Raw genomic sequence first — 20,151 nt, forward strand, 5'->3', positions numbered from 1 at the left:
CGTGCTATGAATGCTCATTTGGTTATATCCGATGATGGTCCAGTTTTAGCTGAATTAAAAGCAAGACCTATGTTTTTACAGCAAATTATTGTAGCTCAGAAGACTGTTAATGAGATTTTAACAAAACGAGCTCAGTATGATTTAGAATTTGATTCAGAATTTAGAGTTGACAAAAATGATGGTTTGAGATTCCGAGATTGAATTTGTGTTCTGAGAAATCCAGCGTTAATTTAGATGATTTTGAATGAAACTTATAACAGTCAGTTATCTGTACATTTGGGAAGTACGAAAATGTATAATGATTTGAAACAGCATTTCTGGTGGTCTGGAATGAAAAGAGATATTTCTAACTTCGTTTCGAAATGTTTGATCAGTCAGCAAGTTAAAGCTGAACATCAGGTACCATCTGGTTTGTTACAACTGATTATGATTCTGGAATGGAAATAAGATAATGTGACAATGGATTTTGTTTCGAGTTTGCTTCTATCTCCGAAAACGAAAGATGCAATCTGGGTTGTAGTTGATCGACTGATGAAATCTGCTCATTTTATTCTGGTTCGATCCGATTACTCACTTGATAAATTAGCTGAGTTATACATTTCTGATATTGTGAGATTACATGGTGTGCTATTGTCTATAATGTCAGACAGAGATCCGAGATTTACATCGCGATTATGGAAGAAGTTGCAAGATGCTCTGGGTACGAAATTGTACTTCAGTACTACTTTTCACCTACAAACAGACAGTCAATCCAAGCGGATTATTTAGGTACTTGAGGAAATGTTAAGATGTTTCATTTTGAGTTTAAAGTTTCGTGGGAACAACATTTGCCTTTGATTGAATTTGCTTATAATAACAGTTTTCAATCTAGCATTAAAATGGCACCTTACGAGGCTTTATATGGTACCAAATGTCGTACACCTTTGTATTGGACGAAGCTCAGCGAAAATAAGATTCACGGGATTGACTTGATAAAAGAAACTGAACAGAAAGTGAAAGTGATCCGAGATAGTCTGAAAACAGCTTCTGATCGTCAAAAATCTTATGCGAATTTGAAAAGAAAAGATATTGAGTTTGAGATCGGTGATAAAGTGTTTTTAAAGGTATCTCCGTGGAAGAAAGTGCTTCGGTTCAGTAGAAAAGGCAAACTAAGTCCGAGTTTCATCGGGCCGTATAAGATTATCGAGCGTATTGGGCTGGTAGCATATAAATTGTTGTTGCCACCAGAGCTAGAAAAGATTCATTATGTATTTCATGTATCGATGCTTCGAAGATACAGATCTGATCCGTTGCATGTAATTCCTTCGTTTGAGATAGACATTCAGTCAGATATGACTTGCGAAGAAAAGTTGATCCGTTTCTTATCTCGAGAGGTTAAAGAACTGCAAAATAAGAAAATTCTGATAGTAAAAGTGATGTGGCATCGACACGGTATCGAAGAGGCCACGTGTCCGAATCTGTTTAACGGTAAGATTTTCGAGGACGAAAATCCCTAAAGGGGCAGAATTGTAACAGTTTAGTTTAGACCCTAGTCAAAATAAAGGTTTTGAGAGCAAAAATCTGAGTCAGAATAATATTTAAATATTCTTTTTCGTGTTTATGATATGTGAGTTAGCATCTGTGAAAGTTTCGTATGAAAATTTAACTGTTTGTGTGTTTAATTTTGAAAAATGACTTAATCGCGTAAAATATAAATGTTGCTACCTATTTTTTAAAAGTGCTTAAGTGTTATGTCTTTATAAAATTAAGGTCCTTATGAGGTTATTTGACCATTGAATGAATTACTTAAATGGGCATTATATCATAATATATTTATGGTTTAATAAAAGGGCAGAATGGGAAATTGATTAATATGATAATATTAATCAAAATAAAACAAAAGGTGGCCATTGTTCATCTTTTCTAACTGATTGTAAGAAAGAAACAAGGGTTTTAAAAGCTTTGAACATTCGACCAAGGTTCAAGTTTAATTCAAGGTTCGTTTTTTATCCGTTTTTAACAATTTTTATGTTTTTGTAATCGTTGATTTGTGTTTTACTAAGCCCATGTCTCAATTTCTGATTTTGATGATGATTTTAAAATGTTCCATGGATGAATTCATGAGCTTTATGTTTTTATATGATGAAATATGAAAGATTGATGTTGGGTTTATATGTTTTGTCTTTGGATTTTTGATGATTTTGAGAAATATGGGCTAAATTGTGAAATTTGTAAATTGAGGGACTAAAATGTGAAATAAATGAAATGTGTGGACTTGTATGAGTGCTATGAATATTCGGACAAGCATGATTATATGCAAATTATGTGTATTTTGTGATTTTATGAATTAGGGACTAAAGTGTCAAAATGTGAAAATGTGAGGGTTAAATTGTGAAATGCCCTAAATAAATGTTTATGGATTGATTTGAATTATTTGGTGAATAAAAGGGTTAATTTTGAATACATATAGATCAAGAAAAGAGGAATTAGGATTTAGACCGAGGGAAGTCAAAGGTTATAGAGTAAACAATCCGAATCAACAATTCCGAGTACGAGGTAAGTTCATACGTAAAACATGATGTTACAAATATATTTTTGATGCTTGGATTATACATAGATTGTATATATAATTGATTATGGTTGAATAAGATGATAAATCAATTGTATTTGGCACTAAGTGTACGATTCAAAATCGCTTTGGCTATATGAGGCACTAAGTGTGCGATACCAAGATAGCTTCGGTTAATTGAGATGGCACTAAGTATGTGAAATCATTCTAGCTTCGGCTAACCCTCAAAGCACTAAGTGTGTGGATGTTAAAGCATGAATAATCTTTGAAAAGTCTTAAAATATTCGAACGAAAGGTGAGAATGAAAATGAATAAATACAGGAAGATTCAGGTATGTATGATACCTATGTGATAGATGATGTTATGCATATGAAGTTCATTGAATTGGTATAAACATATGAATTGTGTTGGCATAGAATTGATAGATGAATTGAGAATTAATAAGTACCTGTGTGTTGATGTTTTATATTTTATAAACTATTGATGATTTTTGGTATGAGCTTACTAAAGCTTACTCTGTGTATGTTTGTATTGTTTTATAGATATCGAAGCTACTGTGAGCTCAGGAATCGTCAAGGATTGTCACCACACTATAGAAACTCATTTTGGTACCTTTTGAAAATGTATATAGTAAAGTACGGAATGTATAGGCTAGAATTACTTTGGATAGGTTTTGTAATGTTTATATTTAGCCATGTGATATGGTTTGATATGATAGTTTTAACATTTTGATTTTGGTATATGAAATGTGATGCAAAATGATCAATTTGATGTGTTCATGAATGGCTAAGAGAAATGGTATGTTTGGCAAATTTTGGTATGATATTTGGTCATGAGTTTAGAGATTATGAGACCATATGTTTTGATAGGATTTGGTCTTATGTTTTGGCACAATTGAGTTGAGTTTATAAGCATGTAAATGGTTGTTAATGTTATGGCATGAATGTTGTATGGTTTGGTATATAAATTGGTTGAAATTGTTGTGAAATATGTTTGGTTTGGTGCTTGTAGGTTTGACCCAATAGGGGTGGCAAGTTCACTATTGAAATGGCCTATTTTTATCCACACGGGCAGGGACATAGGCGTGTGTCTCAGCCCTGTGTGACACACGGGTATGTTGCAAAGCCGTATGTCCCTTGGGGTACCCTACAATTGTAAGTCAGGCTTGAGCACGACCAAGGCACACCAGCTTGCGGCTAGTCGTGTGGCCTAAGTCAGATTCGATCACGGCCAAGGCACACGGGCTTGTCTTGCGGTCGTGTGGACATGTCAGTATGTATGCCCTATTTCACCACGACTTAGACACACAGGCATGTCTAATGCTGTGTGAGGCACACGGCCTATTCACACAGGCGTGTAACTTTTTAAAAGTTGAAAATTTTTATAAGTTCTGAAAGTTTCACATGTTATCGATTTAGTCCTAGATGCATGGATTAGACCTTGTATGCTTGGTTTAAGTTCGTGATGAACATGAATGAATGGTATTTTATTGAATTGATATGGTATTTTATATTTGATTGTTTTGATCTAAGTTACGAGTTCGGTAATACATCTTAACCTATTCTGGCGATGGATACGGGTTAGGAGTGTTATAATACATGTGTCTTATATTAAAATCTTGAAAAAATATTTTTTTTCATTGTTACATTCATTCTCACACCCATTAACCATGTTGTCTTGAGGTCACATGATTAACTAGCAAGAGTACGGATTACATTCAATTAGTTCGTGAATCTTAATTCTCAAGACTCCACACGAACTAATGACCGTTCAACGTTTGGTCATCATCTCTAGCTTAAATATCATTTTTTGAGAAATTGCTTAATTAGAGATGATCTTGAGTATATAACCATTGACTCAACACCCATCAAGAATATGCTTTCATTTTTGAGTAATCTTGGGACAATCTCTCTGAAAGTAATGCATGATTAGTTCTCATAAAAACAAAATCTCATCTAGTGAACCCCACATGACAAAGTTTACCTTGGGGTGCAACCAGGGTAGGAACCGCTTGAAACTTTATCATGCTATCACTTAGGGGCCATCAATAGAGGCCATAAGTCTTATTCTAGGACCTTCTCTGTAACACCCCAAACCCGGCCCAGATGTTATGGTTAAATCTGGTGTGTCACATTGAAGTGTTTTAGCGAAAACCTTGTTTTCATTGAAAACCCTTCTTAAAATGAGAAATCTTAATTAACTAAAAAAACCTTTCAGTTACGAAAGCCTTGTTTAAAACATTTGATTTTAAAAAAAAAAACTTAGTTGCAGAAACGTAGTAAACATACTATAATTTAAGAAATCCATGTTCAACTTCTCGTAAAAAAATAATTCAAGTAATAATAACATAATGAAAACCTTATTACAATCTGATCTGAACACAGTTAAAAAGAAATAAAAACTTAAATGCTTAAAAAAAACCAAGTCCGAATTATCTTGCTAGCTGGCCACCCAAACTCCCTCCAAACATCGAACCTTCTATTGAGCATCACCTGAAAATAAAATAAAAGAGGGGGTGAGTTTTCACAAACTCAGTGTGTACAACCCTCAATGAAAAACAAGCATTCAAAGAGAAATCATCAAACATGCAATGCAATCCCATCCAAATTATCCATCCGCTATACACCAACTCCGTCCCCCGTCACACCATGTGAGGATATAAATATCGACCCACCCAGCCCACACATCAATGGTAGCCCGGTTGCAGAACTACCTTCATTTACATATTGGGCTTTAAAAGCCGTCAGTGGATCCACGATTGTTGGGCAACCATGCGATCCTCATATACTTCCTCCGTTCCATAGTTCCCACCCCATATGTAGCCTAAGCAGAACATCATATGTATGCATGTCACATCCATAAAACTTACATTCAACATCTAGGGGTATTTTTGTCATTTTTGCCCTTAGGGGCATTTTGGTAATTTTCTCTTAATTACGGTTTTCACTTACCTTGGCCCATGAACAAGTCCCGCGAGCTAAGATGAACGAATACTATGTACCAGATAGGATTCCAGAGAAGAAGAGGTGGGTCATTAAGACCGCTTCAGTACCAAGCTCTCCCTAGATCCAATCCTAGACATGCATATACCCGTTGCCACTCCTTAACCCTATGACTTGTTCACAGTTGCAATATATTAATTAAGTCTTATGTAGTTATCATATACTAGGCCCCTACATACATGCATATGGCCCACTAGGCCCAATCTTATTCAAATGGGGCCTAGTTCATATTCTTATGGCCCACTAGGCCCAATTCACATTTATATGGCCCATTAGGCCCAAATCATATTATATTCATGCTCACATACAAATTTCCTAACACATAGCATCACTTATCAATCCATGCCTATTATGGGCCCAACAGCCCATCAGGCCCATTTAGCCCATTCCGGCCCATTTGGCCAATTCTCAACCCAAGTCCACGGAATCGCCCGTGGGCCTCAAGCAACCTATCGAGTTCCTCTCCACAAGTGTTCCGCACTCGTATGACTACTGTAGCCCAACTTTCGACTTTTCGGCATTTCGGCTTTTGCTGATTCATTGTATGTGTGCAGTGTATGTACACACATGGTAGGCAAGCGTGTTGCGACTTCCTTAGCCCAAACCTACAATCGATATCACTCAAAGATTAATCCCACATACTTATTGAATACTTTACCAAAAGCCGGAATCTTACCTTGACCTTACCTTGCGCGATAAGTATAACAGCCTCTTCACTAACCACGATCAACTCCTAGATCTACACCAATCATAACTATTAAAACCAGAATAATAGGTGACTCGTATCCAACACAAGTCCCCTTACCTTACAATGGCTATTTGGCCAACCTTAGCCAATGGATGAGGAATACTTACCAAAACCGCAACACCTAAGGTGCAATTTCGCAATGAGCTAAGATCCGAGATTCGATACTAATTCCCTACCACAATTGATTAGAAAGAGTGAGGGACAATATTTGATACTTACCAAAGAAATCGATTGGCAGAACAACACTTACACTAGATTTGACCGAAGTAGAAGGAGTAGTGATTACACCAAGGGTATTCGGCCAAAGAGGTTCGGCCCTTTACGATTTTGTATGGCAAAAGAGGGTTATTTGGATCCAAGGAAAAAGAAAGAAAAGTCAGAAATGAGGTAGAGGAAGAATAGAATTCGGCACAAGGTAGGAGAAAAAGAAAAAAAAGGAAGAGGGTTTTCGGCTTTTAGAGAAAAGAGTTTCTGGTAACAAGGTGAATGAAATTCGGTCATTAGCTTCATACCCTAGCATTCGACACCTATTTATAAGCCTTATAGCCGAATTTTCCCATGCCCAATTCCCCATTCAGCTCCATCACTTCTCCCTTCTCATCTCCTTGTTTTTCTCCCTGATAACCCCTTGATACTTTCCTTAATTTTCTCTCCTGAACACTTCCCTTGGAGTCCACTTTCACGCCACTTCCATCCTTCTAGAAGGTAAAAATTAAACTTTTAAAAACACTAAGCTAGGATTCAAACCTTGGACCTCCTTGCTAGCTATTAATGCCACCTCTCTACACTCTAAGTAGTGTCACTTAGCCACTCCTCTACTAGGCTCTTTGCTGCTATTTTCCCCTATCTTTATTTAAAAGCCCAACTACTTGCCAACCCTGATTCTTTTAATAATTAACTTATAATTTCTTCTACCCCTTAATTCGAACTCAAACCTTGACCAAGACCTACCTTTGCGTAATTAGCACTTACGAAAATTATTAAGCACAAAAAGAAAAATTCAAAATTTCAGGATTTTTTGATTTCGAGATTTTTGGGGCTTTACATTCTCCCACTCAATATTTAAAAAACATGCAAGGTTTTGCATCCAAAATTTCAAAAATGATCATGCAATAGTCCTAGTGGCATTCTTACCTAATCTAATTGACATGCTTCCAATATATGCATCGCATGCTATGGCAATAATATCCAGACACAAGAATCAATCAGTCTTAAAACAAACAACTTTGATTCTCCATAGCTTTTCTTTTGAGGGACAAACCAAAGAATTTAATTTGAATTGTGCACCAAGTAGGGTCCCACGAAAGGGAGGTGAGTGAAAATTGACCATTTAAAAACCAAGCCTTTCCTAGCCAGAGCCAATCCTAGACATACACTTTCTCATTACCACACTTCTTATTTTTAATCGATCAACTGTGGATCATCTTATATATATATCACAATTATAACATTACGTAATATAAATATTATAAACAATTATAAAACAGATATATAAAGAGATACATAATGAAAATAAAATTGACAGCCAAGGTTTTCATGGTTCTATTTCTAGAAAATAAATGAAAAATAAAAGTACATAATTTTTCACCATAATGCATTCATTGGGTCTTCAACTGCCATCACATCTTTTCATCATCATGGACTCCTTTTGGAAAAAATAAATTTAAGTCCTATGTCTATTTTCAACTCATAAGAATTCTATGAATTAAAAAAAAACATAGCCCTACATGGAGATGATAGTCCACTTTCTATTTCCTAATAACCACAACCTCGACAAAAAAATTTATGTAACAAATATATAATATCGCATCCATTCCCATATATAACTCAAAACATGCATAAGATCTAAAGAATGTCACTTTCTATGTAATCAAATCATTTAAGAAGAAGAGAAATTTATTTTGATTATTTGTTTATACTTATAGATAAAACACAACTTGACCCCGATACCAATTGTTAGAAAAAAATAGGTTTGGAAAATGCAGCAGAAAATAAATTTAGGGAAAAACCAGAGTTTTAAAACTATTCCAAAGCAAGATCTTGGTTGTGATATCTACAGTAATAAACATTTAATCGAAATTGTACTTTTCGATTCGTCTAGGATGAAAGCTTCAACCGAGTAGTCTTCTCCGCTATTGTAACACCCCTAACCCGTATTTGTTCTGGACTAGGTTATGAGGCATTACAGGACATACAGGAACATTTTGTAATCATTTCTAATCAAAAGTCATACATTGTCATATCATAGTCGACTATCAACATAAAGTCCCTTTCTTAGGTCAACGAGACCTTAAACATGCATTAGGAAGAGGTCAGGACTAAACCGAACACATACAAAATTTTTCGAAGCTAAATAATTTTTCTAAGTTACAAAGGTCACACGCCCGTGTGAACTGGCCGTGTGCCTCACAAGGCATTAGACACACCCGTGTGTGTAGGCTGTGGCAAAATAGGACATACATACTGACTTGTCCACATGGCTACAAGACACGCCCATGTGCCATGCCATGGGTTACACGGCCAGTCACACACCCGTGTGTTTAGCCCGTGCTCGAAACTGACTTATCCACACGGCTTGGTACACGCCCGTGTGTGCGACTGTGTGGTCTACCCAGGCTCATTTCGGAATGGCCCTCGAGTAACACGATAGAGACACACACCTATGTCCCTGTTCATGTGGGCAAAAATAGGCCATATACAAGGCCAATATGCCACCCATTTTGGGTCCTCCCTACAAGTATCAATTGCGCCATACTTTCAACCAATTTCATTTTCAAAACATACATCATTCATGTCATATTATTATTAACCTATGTCATACTTATAATCCATACCAAATCATGCCAAATTATAATCCAAAGTCATACCAAAAACATATGTTTCATAACCTCAATTTACTTCATGCAATCTCATGTCATAATCTTACCAATTTCTCAAATAAGCACATACCAAAATCTTACCAAATTGACCAATTCTTTTTGGCCATCCATGGACCCATCATATTGGCAATATTGCATAACATAGTTTATACTCAAAAGTTATTCATAAACACAACCAAAACTAAGCCATATCACATGGCTAAATATTCATAACTCATAAACATATCTCAATATAACTAGACTATACATGTCATACTTAAATATTTACACTTTCAAAAGGTACCAAAATTAAGTTTGATAGTGTGGTGATGATCCTCGACAATCCCCAAGCCTCCAATAGCTTTGATATCTAAAACACAATGCAAACACACACAAAGTAAGCTTTCCAAAGCTTAGTAAGCCATATATCACATAACACAACTCAAGACCAATTCATTCATGTAGGCTATGGCTTAATACTATCACATATCCATATGTCTCATATAGCTCTTTCGTTCATAATTCACTTACATATAACATATGTTCACAAATGCACATATACTTACCTTTCATTCTCAAACATGATATACATTTAAAACATACCTAAATTGAGTACTCATTCACATAGTCATTTGTTTCTAGGAATGCCCGTTGAACCGTACGAAATCAAATAGGATACACGGATAACTCGAAAAGCTCGTACAATGCCAAAGTCCCAGACGTGGTCTTACATGTAATCAAATATCGATGCCACTGTCCCAGACAAGGTCTTACATGAAATCAAATATGATGCCAATGTTGCAGACATGGTCTTACATGTAAATCTCAAATTGATGCCAACGTCCCAGATGTGGTCTTACACGAAATCACATATCGGAGTCCTATGTCATAACATATGTATCCTAACTATTCCTATGGTTTGTGCGGGCTTTCGGACGTCGTTACGCTATCGAAACTTTCTCAATTTCACATATTCAGCTTTTATAATCATTCATCACAACTCAATATCATATAAGCATGAAAAATCAATTTAAACACATTTATTTGTATATAGACTTACCTCGTACGGAAATGAACGGAAACGAACAGCAATTCAACGACTTTCGACTTTCCTCGATCTAATTTCGTTTTCTTTGGCTCTTGATCTATATAAATTCAAATTTGACTTATTCAATCTCACATTCATTCAAATCAATCCATATACACATATTTAGGGCATTTTACAAATTAGCCCTCACATTTTCACACTTTAACACTATAGTCCCTAATTCATAAAATCACAAAATACACATAATTTCTTTTCACACATGCCTAACCAAATTTTCCTTTAGCTCATTTAATCCCACATATTTCATTTATTTCACATTTTAGCCCCTCAATTTCTCATTTTCACAAATTAGTCCAAAATACTCAAAGTCATCAAAAATCCCAATCTAAAACATAGTAATCTAACACATATCTTTCATTTTCTATCATCATACTTCACAAAACTCACATTATCAACAATGACACATCTTAAAATCATAATCAAATTTAGAAATTGAGGCATGGACTTGAAAGATTACTAAGCAAAAATCACAAAAACATAGAAATTACTAAAAACCGAGTCAAAACGAACCTTTAATCAAGCTAGATGTTGGCTGAATGCTTCAAACACTTAAACCCTATCTTTTCTCTTCAATTTTGGAAAAAAAAGGATGAATGAAGCACTAATTTCATGTCTTATTTAATTATTCATCTTTTATAACTAGTTTACTATTATGCCCTTAATGAAATAACATTAAAATTCCATTAACTATAGGCATTTTTGTCCATCCATAATTCAAATGGTTTATTAACCACATAAGGACCTCTCAACTATAAAGACACATCAATTCGATCATTATTCAAATAGAAGGACAATTTTGCATTTTTTGCGATTTAATCCTTTTTCTAAATTACACACATAAACGATCAAATTTTTATACGAAACTTAAAAAAAATATCAATTCACATATTACAAGCATGGAAAATAATATTAAAATATTTTTCTGACTCGAATTTGTGGTCCCAAAATCACTATTCTGACTAGGGTCTAAACCGGGCTGTTACAGCTATCCTCAAGCTCACGTCTACTGAGTGTGGGCTCGCTTGAAATAAAAAATTTTCACAAAAATTACTAGTGGGGTAATTTTTCAATTTCACTAAACTTTTGGTTCAAGTTGTAAATCAGAAAACTATCTCTAGAAATTTTCTGGAATAATCTCTTTAGAGAATTTTCTCTCTACAACTTTATCTTGAATTCAAGTATGTGGAAATAATGACCCAAGGCTCTCTTTATATAGGGAGAATTTAGAGAGTTCAGCTATGATTAAAGTTAATCACTTTAATATTAAATTAATATAATATTTATTAAGATAAATATTATATTAATTTAATATTAAATCTTATTAAAATAATAGAATGTTTATCTACAAGATAAACATTAAGTTTAATTTAATTTTAAGATAATCACTTTAATATTAAATTAATAAAATATTATTAAGATAAGTATTAAATTAAATTTAATATTATAATTAATCTGAAATCAAATTAACTGGTAGAATTCCAGTAGGAATGTAACTTTTACACTGCTCAACCACCGATGACCAACAGCCACTGGCCATTGGGACGCTGCCGTCGCAGCCACTAGCATCGGTGCGACACAGTATGGCCATTGGGACGAGCTCATTGTCATCATTGTGTGTTCATAATGATTAATATGATCACTGTCAACAAATGACTGTGATAAATTGCTCGTTTGAGAACAAGCAACCTATGGCCATGTTCCATATTTATCAATCCACACAATGCCAATGAGAGGATATCATTAACTCTTTAATTAGGCTATGAATTCCACGATTGCTAGTAAAGCCACGCCATACACAAGTCATGTACCTAACATACCGACTATGGGCTTGATCATCTTTAGAGCATAAGCCTCCAGTTATATCAAAGCACATGAGTTGCATACGTATGGTCAATGACTGACTCAGGATTTAGGTAAATCACACCATGAATGTTACAAGTGAATTAATTCACAAATGGATTAAGAATTAATTCATCTTAGGTCCAGTCTAATGTACCATTCTACCAATGAATACATCTATGTCTCTACTCATGGAGTCAACTGTTTCGATAGCCAAGACTAGTCATCTCCCCAATTGGAATTGTAGACAACATAATAATCCTTCTCTATATTTGAATCAAATGCTCGCTTTGATTCTTTTAGGGGATTACGGTCTCATTTAGATTATCTACTGAAGTAAGTTCTCTTTATTGCAATGTAAACGTTCTTTACAATGCCACTTATCTTTAGTTTGAAGTTTAGACAATCAATGAGCTAATATTTACTTGTCAAAATTTCACTATGCATGCAAAATATAAAAGACATAAATACAAAAGTCATAATAGTGAAATTTGAAATTAACTTTATTTATTTATTCATTGTTCAAATATATAGAAAATTGTTACATGTTTATTACAATATGGGCACATTTCCCAACACACATATATTTGCACGCGGAGAAAACAAACTGTATGCAGAGCAATAGGGCTCAGTGGTATATTTACAATTCAAGGTATATGTGCAACATAGCATTAGCATTTTACTTAAGGCTAAAACATTCAAAATTTTCACATAACATCAAGCTATAATATATTTGTTAACTATCAACTTTCCCAGTATCATCCAAAACATATAATCATGCTTATAGCAAACAACAAATAACTTATCCAATTTATACATCATGATTGACTAATCCCAACTTACTTATCAATATCCAACTTTTCATCATATACTAATTCAAAATTTAGTCATGGGTCAACCATTCATTTAGGATTCCTTAAAACATATCATTAACAGTATACTAATCATGAGCTATGATATACATTCCATCATTTTGCCATCACTTTATTTAGCTCTTTTCTAGAGTTTATCAACTCATTTACATTCATTTCGGCCCCCAGGTCTCGATTTCATTTATTTTCATAATCATCGACATATTTCCTTTTATCTCAATTCACACATATACATATTTATTTCAATAGCATCATATATTACCATATTCACATCATTTATCAAACTTACAATTTACAACCCCTATTAATTGGACTTGGACTCAGACGAATACTCGAATCGTCCAACTAACACACCAAATTAGCATCGAAGTATACTATCAAATAAACAGAAGTAGGGTAACTGATATGTAACGTGCATACTGGCATACAAAACACATCTTGTCGCACAATGTGCATACAAGCACACGAAGTGCATCTTGACACACGAAGTGCAAATCTGACACACGAGGTGGATATTGGCTTGTAAAGTGCATCCTGATACATAATCTCACACACAACTCAATCCTATGACATGCCAACTATATCTGACACAGCCTGAACATCTAATAGGGTACCAACATTCAATTCATTTACAATTTAGTACAATAACCATTTATCAATTATCTCTAATCAATTAACATATCACATAAGTTTCATGTAATTCATTACATTTTCATCCAGTCTTATAGCACATATCATATTTTGAGTAATTCATAATATTTTACAATTTATTCCACTTAGTCCCTCATTTTGACAATTTACAATCAATGTCAATTCAATAGCTTTAATTACCACTAGCCCTATATGGAAATGCAACTATAACAAATTAGCAAATTAACTCGATGTTGTTTGATAAATTAAAAAATTAAATATTGAATTTAAATTGAAAAATTAAACTGAATTGTTTATAAAAATAAATAATAAAATTTAATTTAAATTGAATATACATCTTAAAATTAATTTTTTACACCGACCAATACATCATATTCCGGCCAATACAGGTAAAATCAACCAATATGCATTGGTACAGTTGGTAACAATAAAAAATTGCACTGAAACATAACCTAAATTTTATTGTTTCAATTTATTACCAAAACAGCGTGCTTCAACCAGCACGGGCGATACCAAATGATACAGACTACCATGACTCATCTATATCCATAGTCTACAATATATATCAGAACAAGTTTGAAAAAACTTTTGAAATAGCAAGAATATCTTTTATTTTCCATATTACTAAATTTATATTTAAAAATAATTATAATTTAAATTATTATTAGTTAAAAAGTTGTGCTAATTTTAAAATAGAATTATTATTTGAATAGAACTCTAAGTGAAAAAAAGTTGTGATAATTATAATAATTATATATAAAATAAAAAGTTTAGAAAAACTTTTAAACTGACGAGAATATATCTTATTTTCCACCATATTACTAAATTCTCATTTATTTACAATTACTAGATAAAAAGTATGCTAATTTTAAAATAGAGTTATTACTTTAATAAAATTCTAAGCATAAAATATAAGAAAAAAGTTACAATAATTATAATTATAATTTACAATTAATTATTTAAAAAATTGACATAAATTAAAGTTGTGCTAATTTTATTTCAAAAAAGTTGGGTTAATCTTATTGATGTAAAATAGAGTTTTTACTCCAATAAAATTTTAAACATCTTAATTATCATCTAATTAATAATTAGATTTAATTTGTTTAATTAGTTATTATTTTAAATAATGTAACTTTGCATTAATTACATAAAGTAAAACAATATTATATGTTAAATAAATTAGAAATGTGTTATTATTTGAATATTTTCTATTATAATATTTGAATTGATAAGGTGATATGTTTTAATTGTATTCAATAATTCAAATAATATATATTATTTTACGTTAGTTGCGCTGCAATTAAAATTATAATATTTAAAATCTAATAAAATATTAAATACATAAAATCACATGCAACACATATAACATTAGAAGCTAATAAATACGAGTTTTGAAAAACTTTTGAACTGAAAAAAAATAACTTTTATTTTCTATCATATTACTAAATTCACATTTAAAAATAATTATAATATTTAATTTAGAATCATTATTTAAAAAATTTTAAATAAAATAGAATTTATGATAATTATCCATTTAAAATAATTATAATGTAATAGAAGTTGTGATAATTTCATACTTAAAAATAATTAAAATTTAAATTGCAATTATTAGTTGAAAACAATTGTGCTAATTTTAAAATAGAGTTATTACTTAAATAGAATTTTAATTAAAGTTAATTTTTTAATTAATTATTATTTGAATAATATTACTTTATATTAATTACATAAAATAAAATTATACTGTATGTTGAGTATGTTAAAAATACTTTAATTATTATTTAAAAAAATTCTATTATAATAATTGTATTTCAAAATTAATATATTTTTAATAATTTAAATAAGAATATTATTTTACATTAATTACTCTATTTAAAAAATATAATATTTAAAAAACCAAATAAATTAAATACCTAATTAGAAGCTAATAACTTTACCAAAAATTATTTTTCTCACTTTTTAACTTTGATTATTCTCTTCATTCTTCATATATAACCACTTCACGCCCAGCGGTATTTTCCCGCGAAGTTCTAGTAAAGGGGAACACTAGAAGGACGGAAACCGAGCCAAAGTCCAGCTCAACGCAATCTACGGCACAAGAATCGGATTCGAAAATGCACCCGAAAGCCTCGGATCCCGCAATGGATGCGGAGGGTTTGTTATGGTTCCAAGTTCCAACTACAGAGCTGACAAAAAGGAAGAAAAGGAGAGTCAGAATCCAAAGGAGAGCAATCACCGAACAGAGCACTATCCGGGTCGAGGAATTTCCCCAATTTGTTGATCAATCACCTGCTGCAGATCACTGCGCCATCATGTCCACTCTTAATGGATTCAATGCTTACGTTACTGATGCTCCCGCTCTGGAATCTTCTTTAACTTCCTTCAAAGGCAAGCACTTTTACATTTATTTCTAATCTTGTCTTTAATTTGAAATTAGTTAATTATTTACTTGTGAGCGGAAACAGAGACAATGGATACATTGAGGGATGTCTTAGGGAGATGGACGAAGAAAGTGGGAGAAGCGACAAGGAAAGCCGAGGATCTGGCCGGGAACACGTGGCAGCATTGTACATATTTTCTTCTCTCTCTTAATAAATTTTAGTGCTTTTTTTTTTCTTTTTTGTATTTGTCTTTGAATTGAATTAGATAGTGTTCGATAGGCTTCTAGGATTGGCATTGATAGTGCTCACTGCTTACTAGTTTGATTAGTTTTAGTTTGTGATGAAATAAAACCACGTTTTCTTTTTCTATTTTGTATTTTCGGTTTGTTTTGATGGTTGCTATAAGTATTCAGTTGTTGAAAATGGAAATCTTAAGATATTGAATTAGGAGTTTACATTTCGAATTTGGTTAAGGCTTGACTGGACCATTGTTTCTTTCGAATGATTGGTGTTTCCTATTGCTTATTTGTCCTAAGAGTTACGTTGGATATTGAGGAAGCGATTTTGTTTCATTTTGAAATGGTTGGACAATTTTAGACAGTTGTGATTAGGGAACGGGAGAGGAGGTGATAAACTTCTTTCTTTCCTTCTCATTTTTAACATGCTTTTAGCAGTTTCTTTTTAAAGGAAATGTAATATTGATTTAGTGAAATCGTAGGCTGGATTTAACACTGGTGTTTGCAATTAATACTTGGGAATAATAGAATATGATGGTTCATTTAAGGTTAAGGTACCAGGTTTCATCAAATTGCATCTTCATTTTATCGAACAAAGGACTCAAGCTGATAAATATTTTAACAAACAGCTTTATGAGGTAATTTTGGAGTGACGGAACCTGGTGAACTGGTTGTAGACCAGATAAACCTGAAAGGTATATTAGTCTTAGAATGGCTCAATAAAAAGGGGAATGACAAATCTTTAGTTTCCAGAGATTCATAGTACTACTTCCATATGTACAAATGGTTAATAAGAACTTCCTCGACTCTTTTGTTAGAGTTATGAAAATGCTAGTTTCCAGAGATTGCATAGTTAGACAGCTTCCACTGCAACTATGATGCACAATTCACTTTTGTTTCTGTTTGACTAATAGAATTATTATTATCCAGACCATATTTGCTATTGTCATTGTTGAGATGTCTCATGCTTATTTGTTGATGACAACTCTTTGCACTACTGATATGCAGTAAACATTGTTTATGTCATGTGAGGACTTTTACTTGTGCACATATTTTGTATTTTATTTCTCTAACATTAGAATTTCCCAGATTTACCAGCGGTTTGAGTAAATAAATAACAAACTTCAAGTTTGCATCACTACATTCACGTTTTCTGGTTTAAGCGTCTCTAAGCAGTCTGTAACCCAGATTGTGACATTACTTTTGCAATTATGGTTGTGGATCTCTAATACTTGGTTGCTTCATTCCCTTAACCTTTTTTAGGACATGACGTTAGCTTAACTTAGTCATAAATTGAATGATCATAAAAATAATGATTTTATGTATCCTTTTTTATGCTGTGGACCCTTTTCTATTGGTCTTCTTGTATGGCAGTTTCTTTTACAATAAAAAAAGGTTGCTTTCTTTTGATAAATGAAAAAACAATGTTGCTTTTGTTAGAGCATGGGAAGGATATATTCTATCCTTCAGTTTTATTGAAGAGCTATTGAAAAATATGTTCGCATATATTAATTCGAATAATATGCTATTTCTGAATTTTTATGCATGAACCCAGCTATCATCCCCAACCTTTTCCCTCTTGCTTCTCGAGCAGTTTCACATACTAAAAATTACTGAAATACTTTTTCCCTCTTCTTAAATCAGTAAGAACAAGCCCAAGTTTTGCTGAGGCTGCCATGGGAAGAATTGCTCAGGGAACAAAGGTTTTAGCAGAAGGTGGTTATGAGAAGATTTTTAGACAAACTTTTGAAACAGTTCCTGAAGAGCAACTTGAAGATTCATTTGCATGTTACTTATCGACATCAGCTGGTCCCGTCATGGGAGTGTTATATGTTTCTACGGCAAAGCTTGCATATTGCAGTGACAGTCGTCTTGCTTATAAAACTGGGAGCCACACTGAATGGAACTACTACAAGGTATGTACTCATCAAGGGTAGCCATGAACCCCGAAAAAATTAGTTTTCATTAACCATAAAACGAATATGAAGGAAGCATATTAAAACATAACTTCATGCAAAAAAATATTTGGGGTCCAGTTAATGGTATCAGAATTTACAGAGTAATGATTCTTGATATTTTTCTGCCTGCATACGCAGGTGGTTATCCCATTACACCAACTGAAATCAGTCAATCCTTCGACAAGCAGAGTCAATCATTCTGAAAAGTACATCCAAGTTATATCTATTGATAGTCATGAATTTTGGTTCATGGGCTTCTTAAACTACGACGCTGCTGTTAAATGCCTACAGGATGTTTTGCAACTCCATAGCTTCCACTTTGTATGATACCATTTTTGTCTGGCATAAACTTCAGTCAAGCATTTACTCTGCTGCTTGGAAGCATTTGATAATGTTTACTCCTTCGAAAGCCTTTCAATATTCTACAGAAATTCAATATCAGTTTAACTGTAGAGTTTATATATGGATATGGGATGACAGAAGAACAAAATATAATGAATATGTTATTCTTTCGACTCATGTAGTTGTAAACTTCACTTGCTATATAATCCATTCAGTAACTTGATATTACACCGAACATATCTGCGAACCTGTTGCATTCCTTCTCACGTTGGTTTCTCCGTTTCAAATTTTGCCATTTTTTTGCTGCATATAACTGTTTTGTCAAATAGGGTCAGTTAACAAAGTGGAGGCCAAATCCTTGAAATCTGTTACATGATCATACTTTTTTTGAGCTAAAAAATTGGGTACTTGAGCTTTTATTCTGCAAATGAAGCCATATTCTAGAATTAGGTAAATCGTTACGATGTCGAAATTCAAATCCGGACCTGCTGAATAACGTCTCTGAAGGTTGACTTTACTAACTAAACTAGTTAATCTCTGGGTAGTTGTAAGACAACTTTGATGGTGCTAGTTGTAGGCTGGAAGTTCTTATAGTGAAACCTTTGGATGATTCAATTGATTGGTCTTGGAAGAAAGAACCTTCATGAATATTTCTTTTGCTACCAGCACCTTTATGATGAATCATAAGTGGCGTTTATGGAGTAAAAGGTCAATGACACTGAACACTTAGATTTGTAACTCTCCGATCTTGTAAATTGTCGATCCACCTCTTTTACATTAATTTCTTATTTATTAATTTTTATGCAAAATTAATTAGTGTTCATAAATATAATTTTCACAATTCATGGATGAATGATAAGGTAATGGACAAAATCTAAATCCTTGGACAAACCACGGAGTTCTAATCATAAAATGGAGTTCAACTTCAAATGACAATTCTGAACAAGTTCGGTGGTATGCCTTTTGTCAATTTTAACGTCAATATATTTACTTCGACTTATAATTTTATTGTTTTTTAAAAAAAGCATTTGTTATCATGTTGTTACAATATATCCACATGGGCTTAACGATAGACTCAACAACTTCAAAATTTGCAATGAAACTTCTCAACCAAATACCTTGTGGGATCATTTCATAATATGAAACAAACTCAACCTTCACAGTAGAGAAAGACATTAGTGTCAGTTTGGCACTTCTCCAAGTCCGAATATCCAATAACTTCCAAATTGTTGGACTGATGTAAGCATGTAACTTTTAGTTCCTTGAAGATATCTTATTATTTTCTTTGTAGCTTTCCAATGGTATATTTTAGGATTGCTTTGATATCTTCTCAATATTCTCATTGCGAATGCAATGTTAGGTGTGGTACTGATTTGAGCATACGTTAAGTTTTCAACAATTGAAGCATATGAAATATATTTCATTCGTTCTTTCTCATTTTCGAGTTTTGGACATTGGTTCAAACTGAATTTACCACTCTTAACAATGGGTGCAACACTTGGTGAACAATTTTTCATTTGAAATCTCTCTTAGATTTTTATTAATTTAGGTTACTTGTGATAATCCCAACATGTGTGATAACTATCCCTATGGATCTTACTCCCAATTGCA

At 33.1% G+C, this 20,151-nt stretch overlaps 1 protein-coding gene across 1 annotated transcript; it reads left to right on the plus strand.

The window, feature by feature from the left end:
• Positions 1 to 15,564: 15,564 nt before the first annotated feature.
• Positions 15,565 to 18,777, plus strand: LOC107898122 (GLABRA2 expression modulator). The gene is made up of 4 exons (XM_016823664.2): positions 15,565 to 16,011; positions 16,089 to 16,190; positions 17,885 to 18,156; positions 18,337 to 18,777. The coding sequence occupies exons 1-4, from the start codon at positions 15,738 to 15,740 to the stop codon at positions 18,523 to 18,525; spliced, it is 837 nt and encodes a 278-aa protein (XP_016679153.1). The 5' UTR covers positions 15,565 to 15,737; the 3' UTR covers positions 18,526 to 18,777.
• Positions 18,778 to 20,151: the final 1,374 nt, after the last annotated feature.

The sequence above is a fragment of the Gossypium hirsutum genome, chromosome A12, assembly GCF_007990345.1.
Source record: "Gossypium hirsutum isolate 1008001.06 chromosome A12, Gossypium_hirsutum_v2.1, whole genome shotgun sequence".
Lineage (NCBI taxonomy): Eukaryota > Viridiplantae > Streptophyta > Magnoliopsida > Malvales > Malvaceae > Gossypium > Gossypium hirsutum.

Bases quoted from the DNA above. Each gene is read 5' to 3' on its own strand.
- LOC107898122 (XM_016823664.2), top strand. From the start codon at position 15,738: ATGCACCCGAAAGCCTCGGATCCCGCAATGGATGCGGAGGGTTTGTTA. The intron at 16,012-16,088 runs GCAAGCACTTTT...GAGCGGAAACAG, and splicing joins TTCTTTAACTTCCTTCAAAG to AGACAATGGATACATTGAGG. The intron at 18,157-18,336 runs GTATGTACTCAT...CTGCATACGCAG, and splicing joins CTGAATGGAACTACTACAAG to GTGGTTATCCCATTACACCA.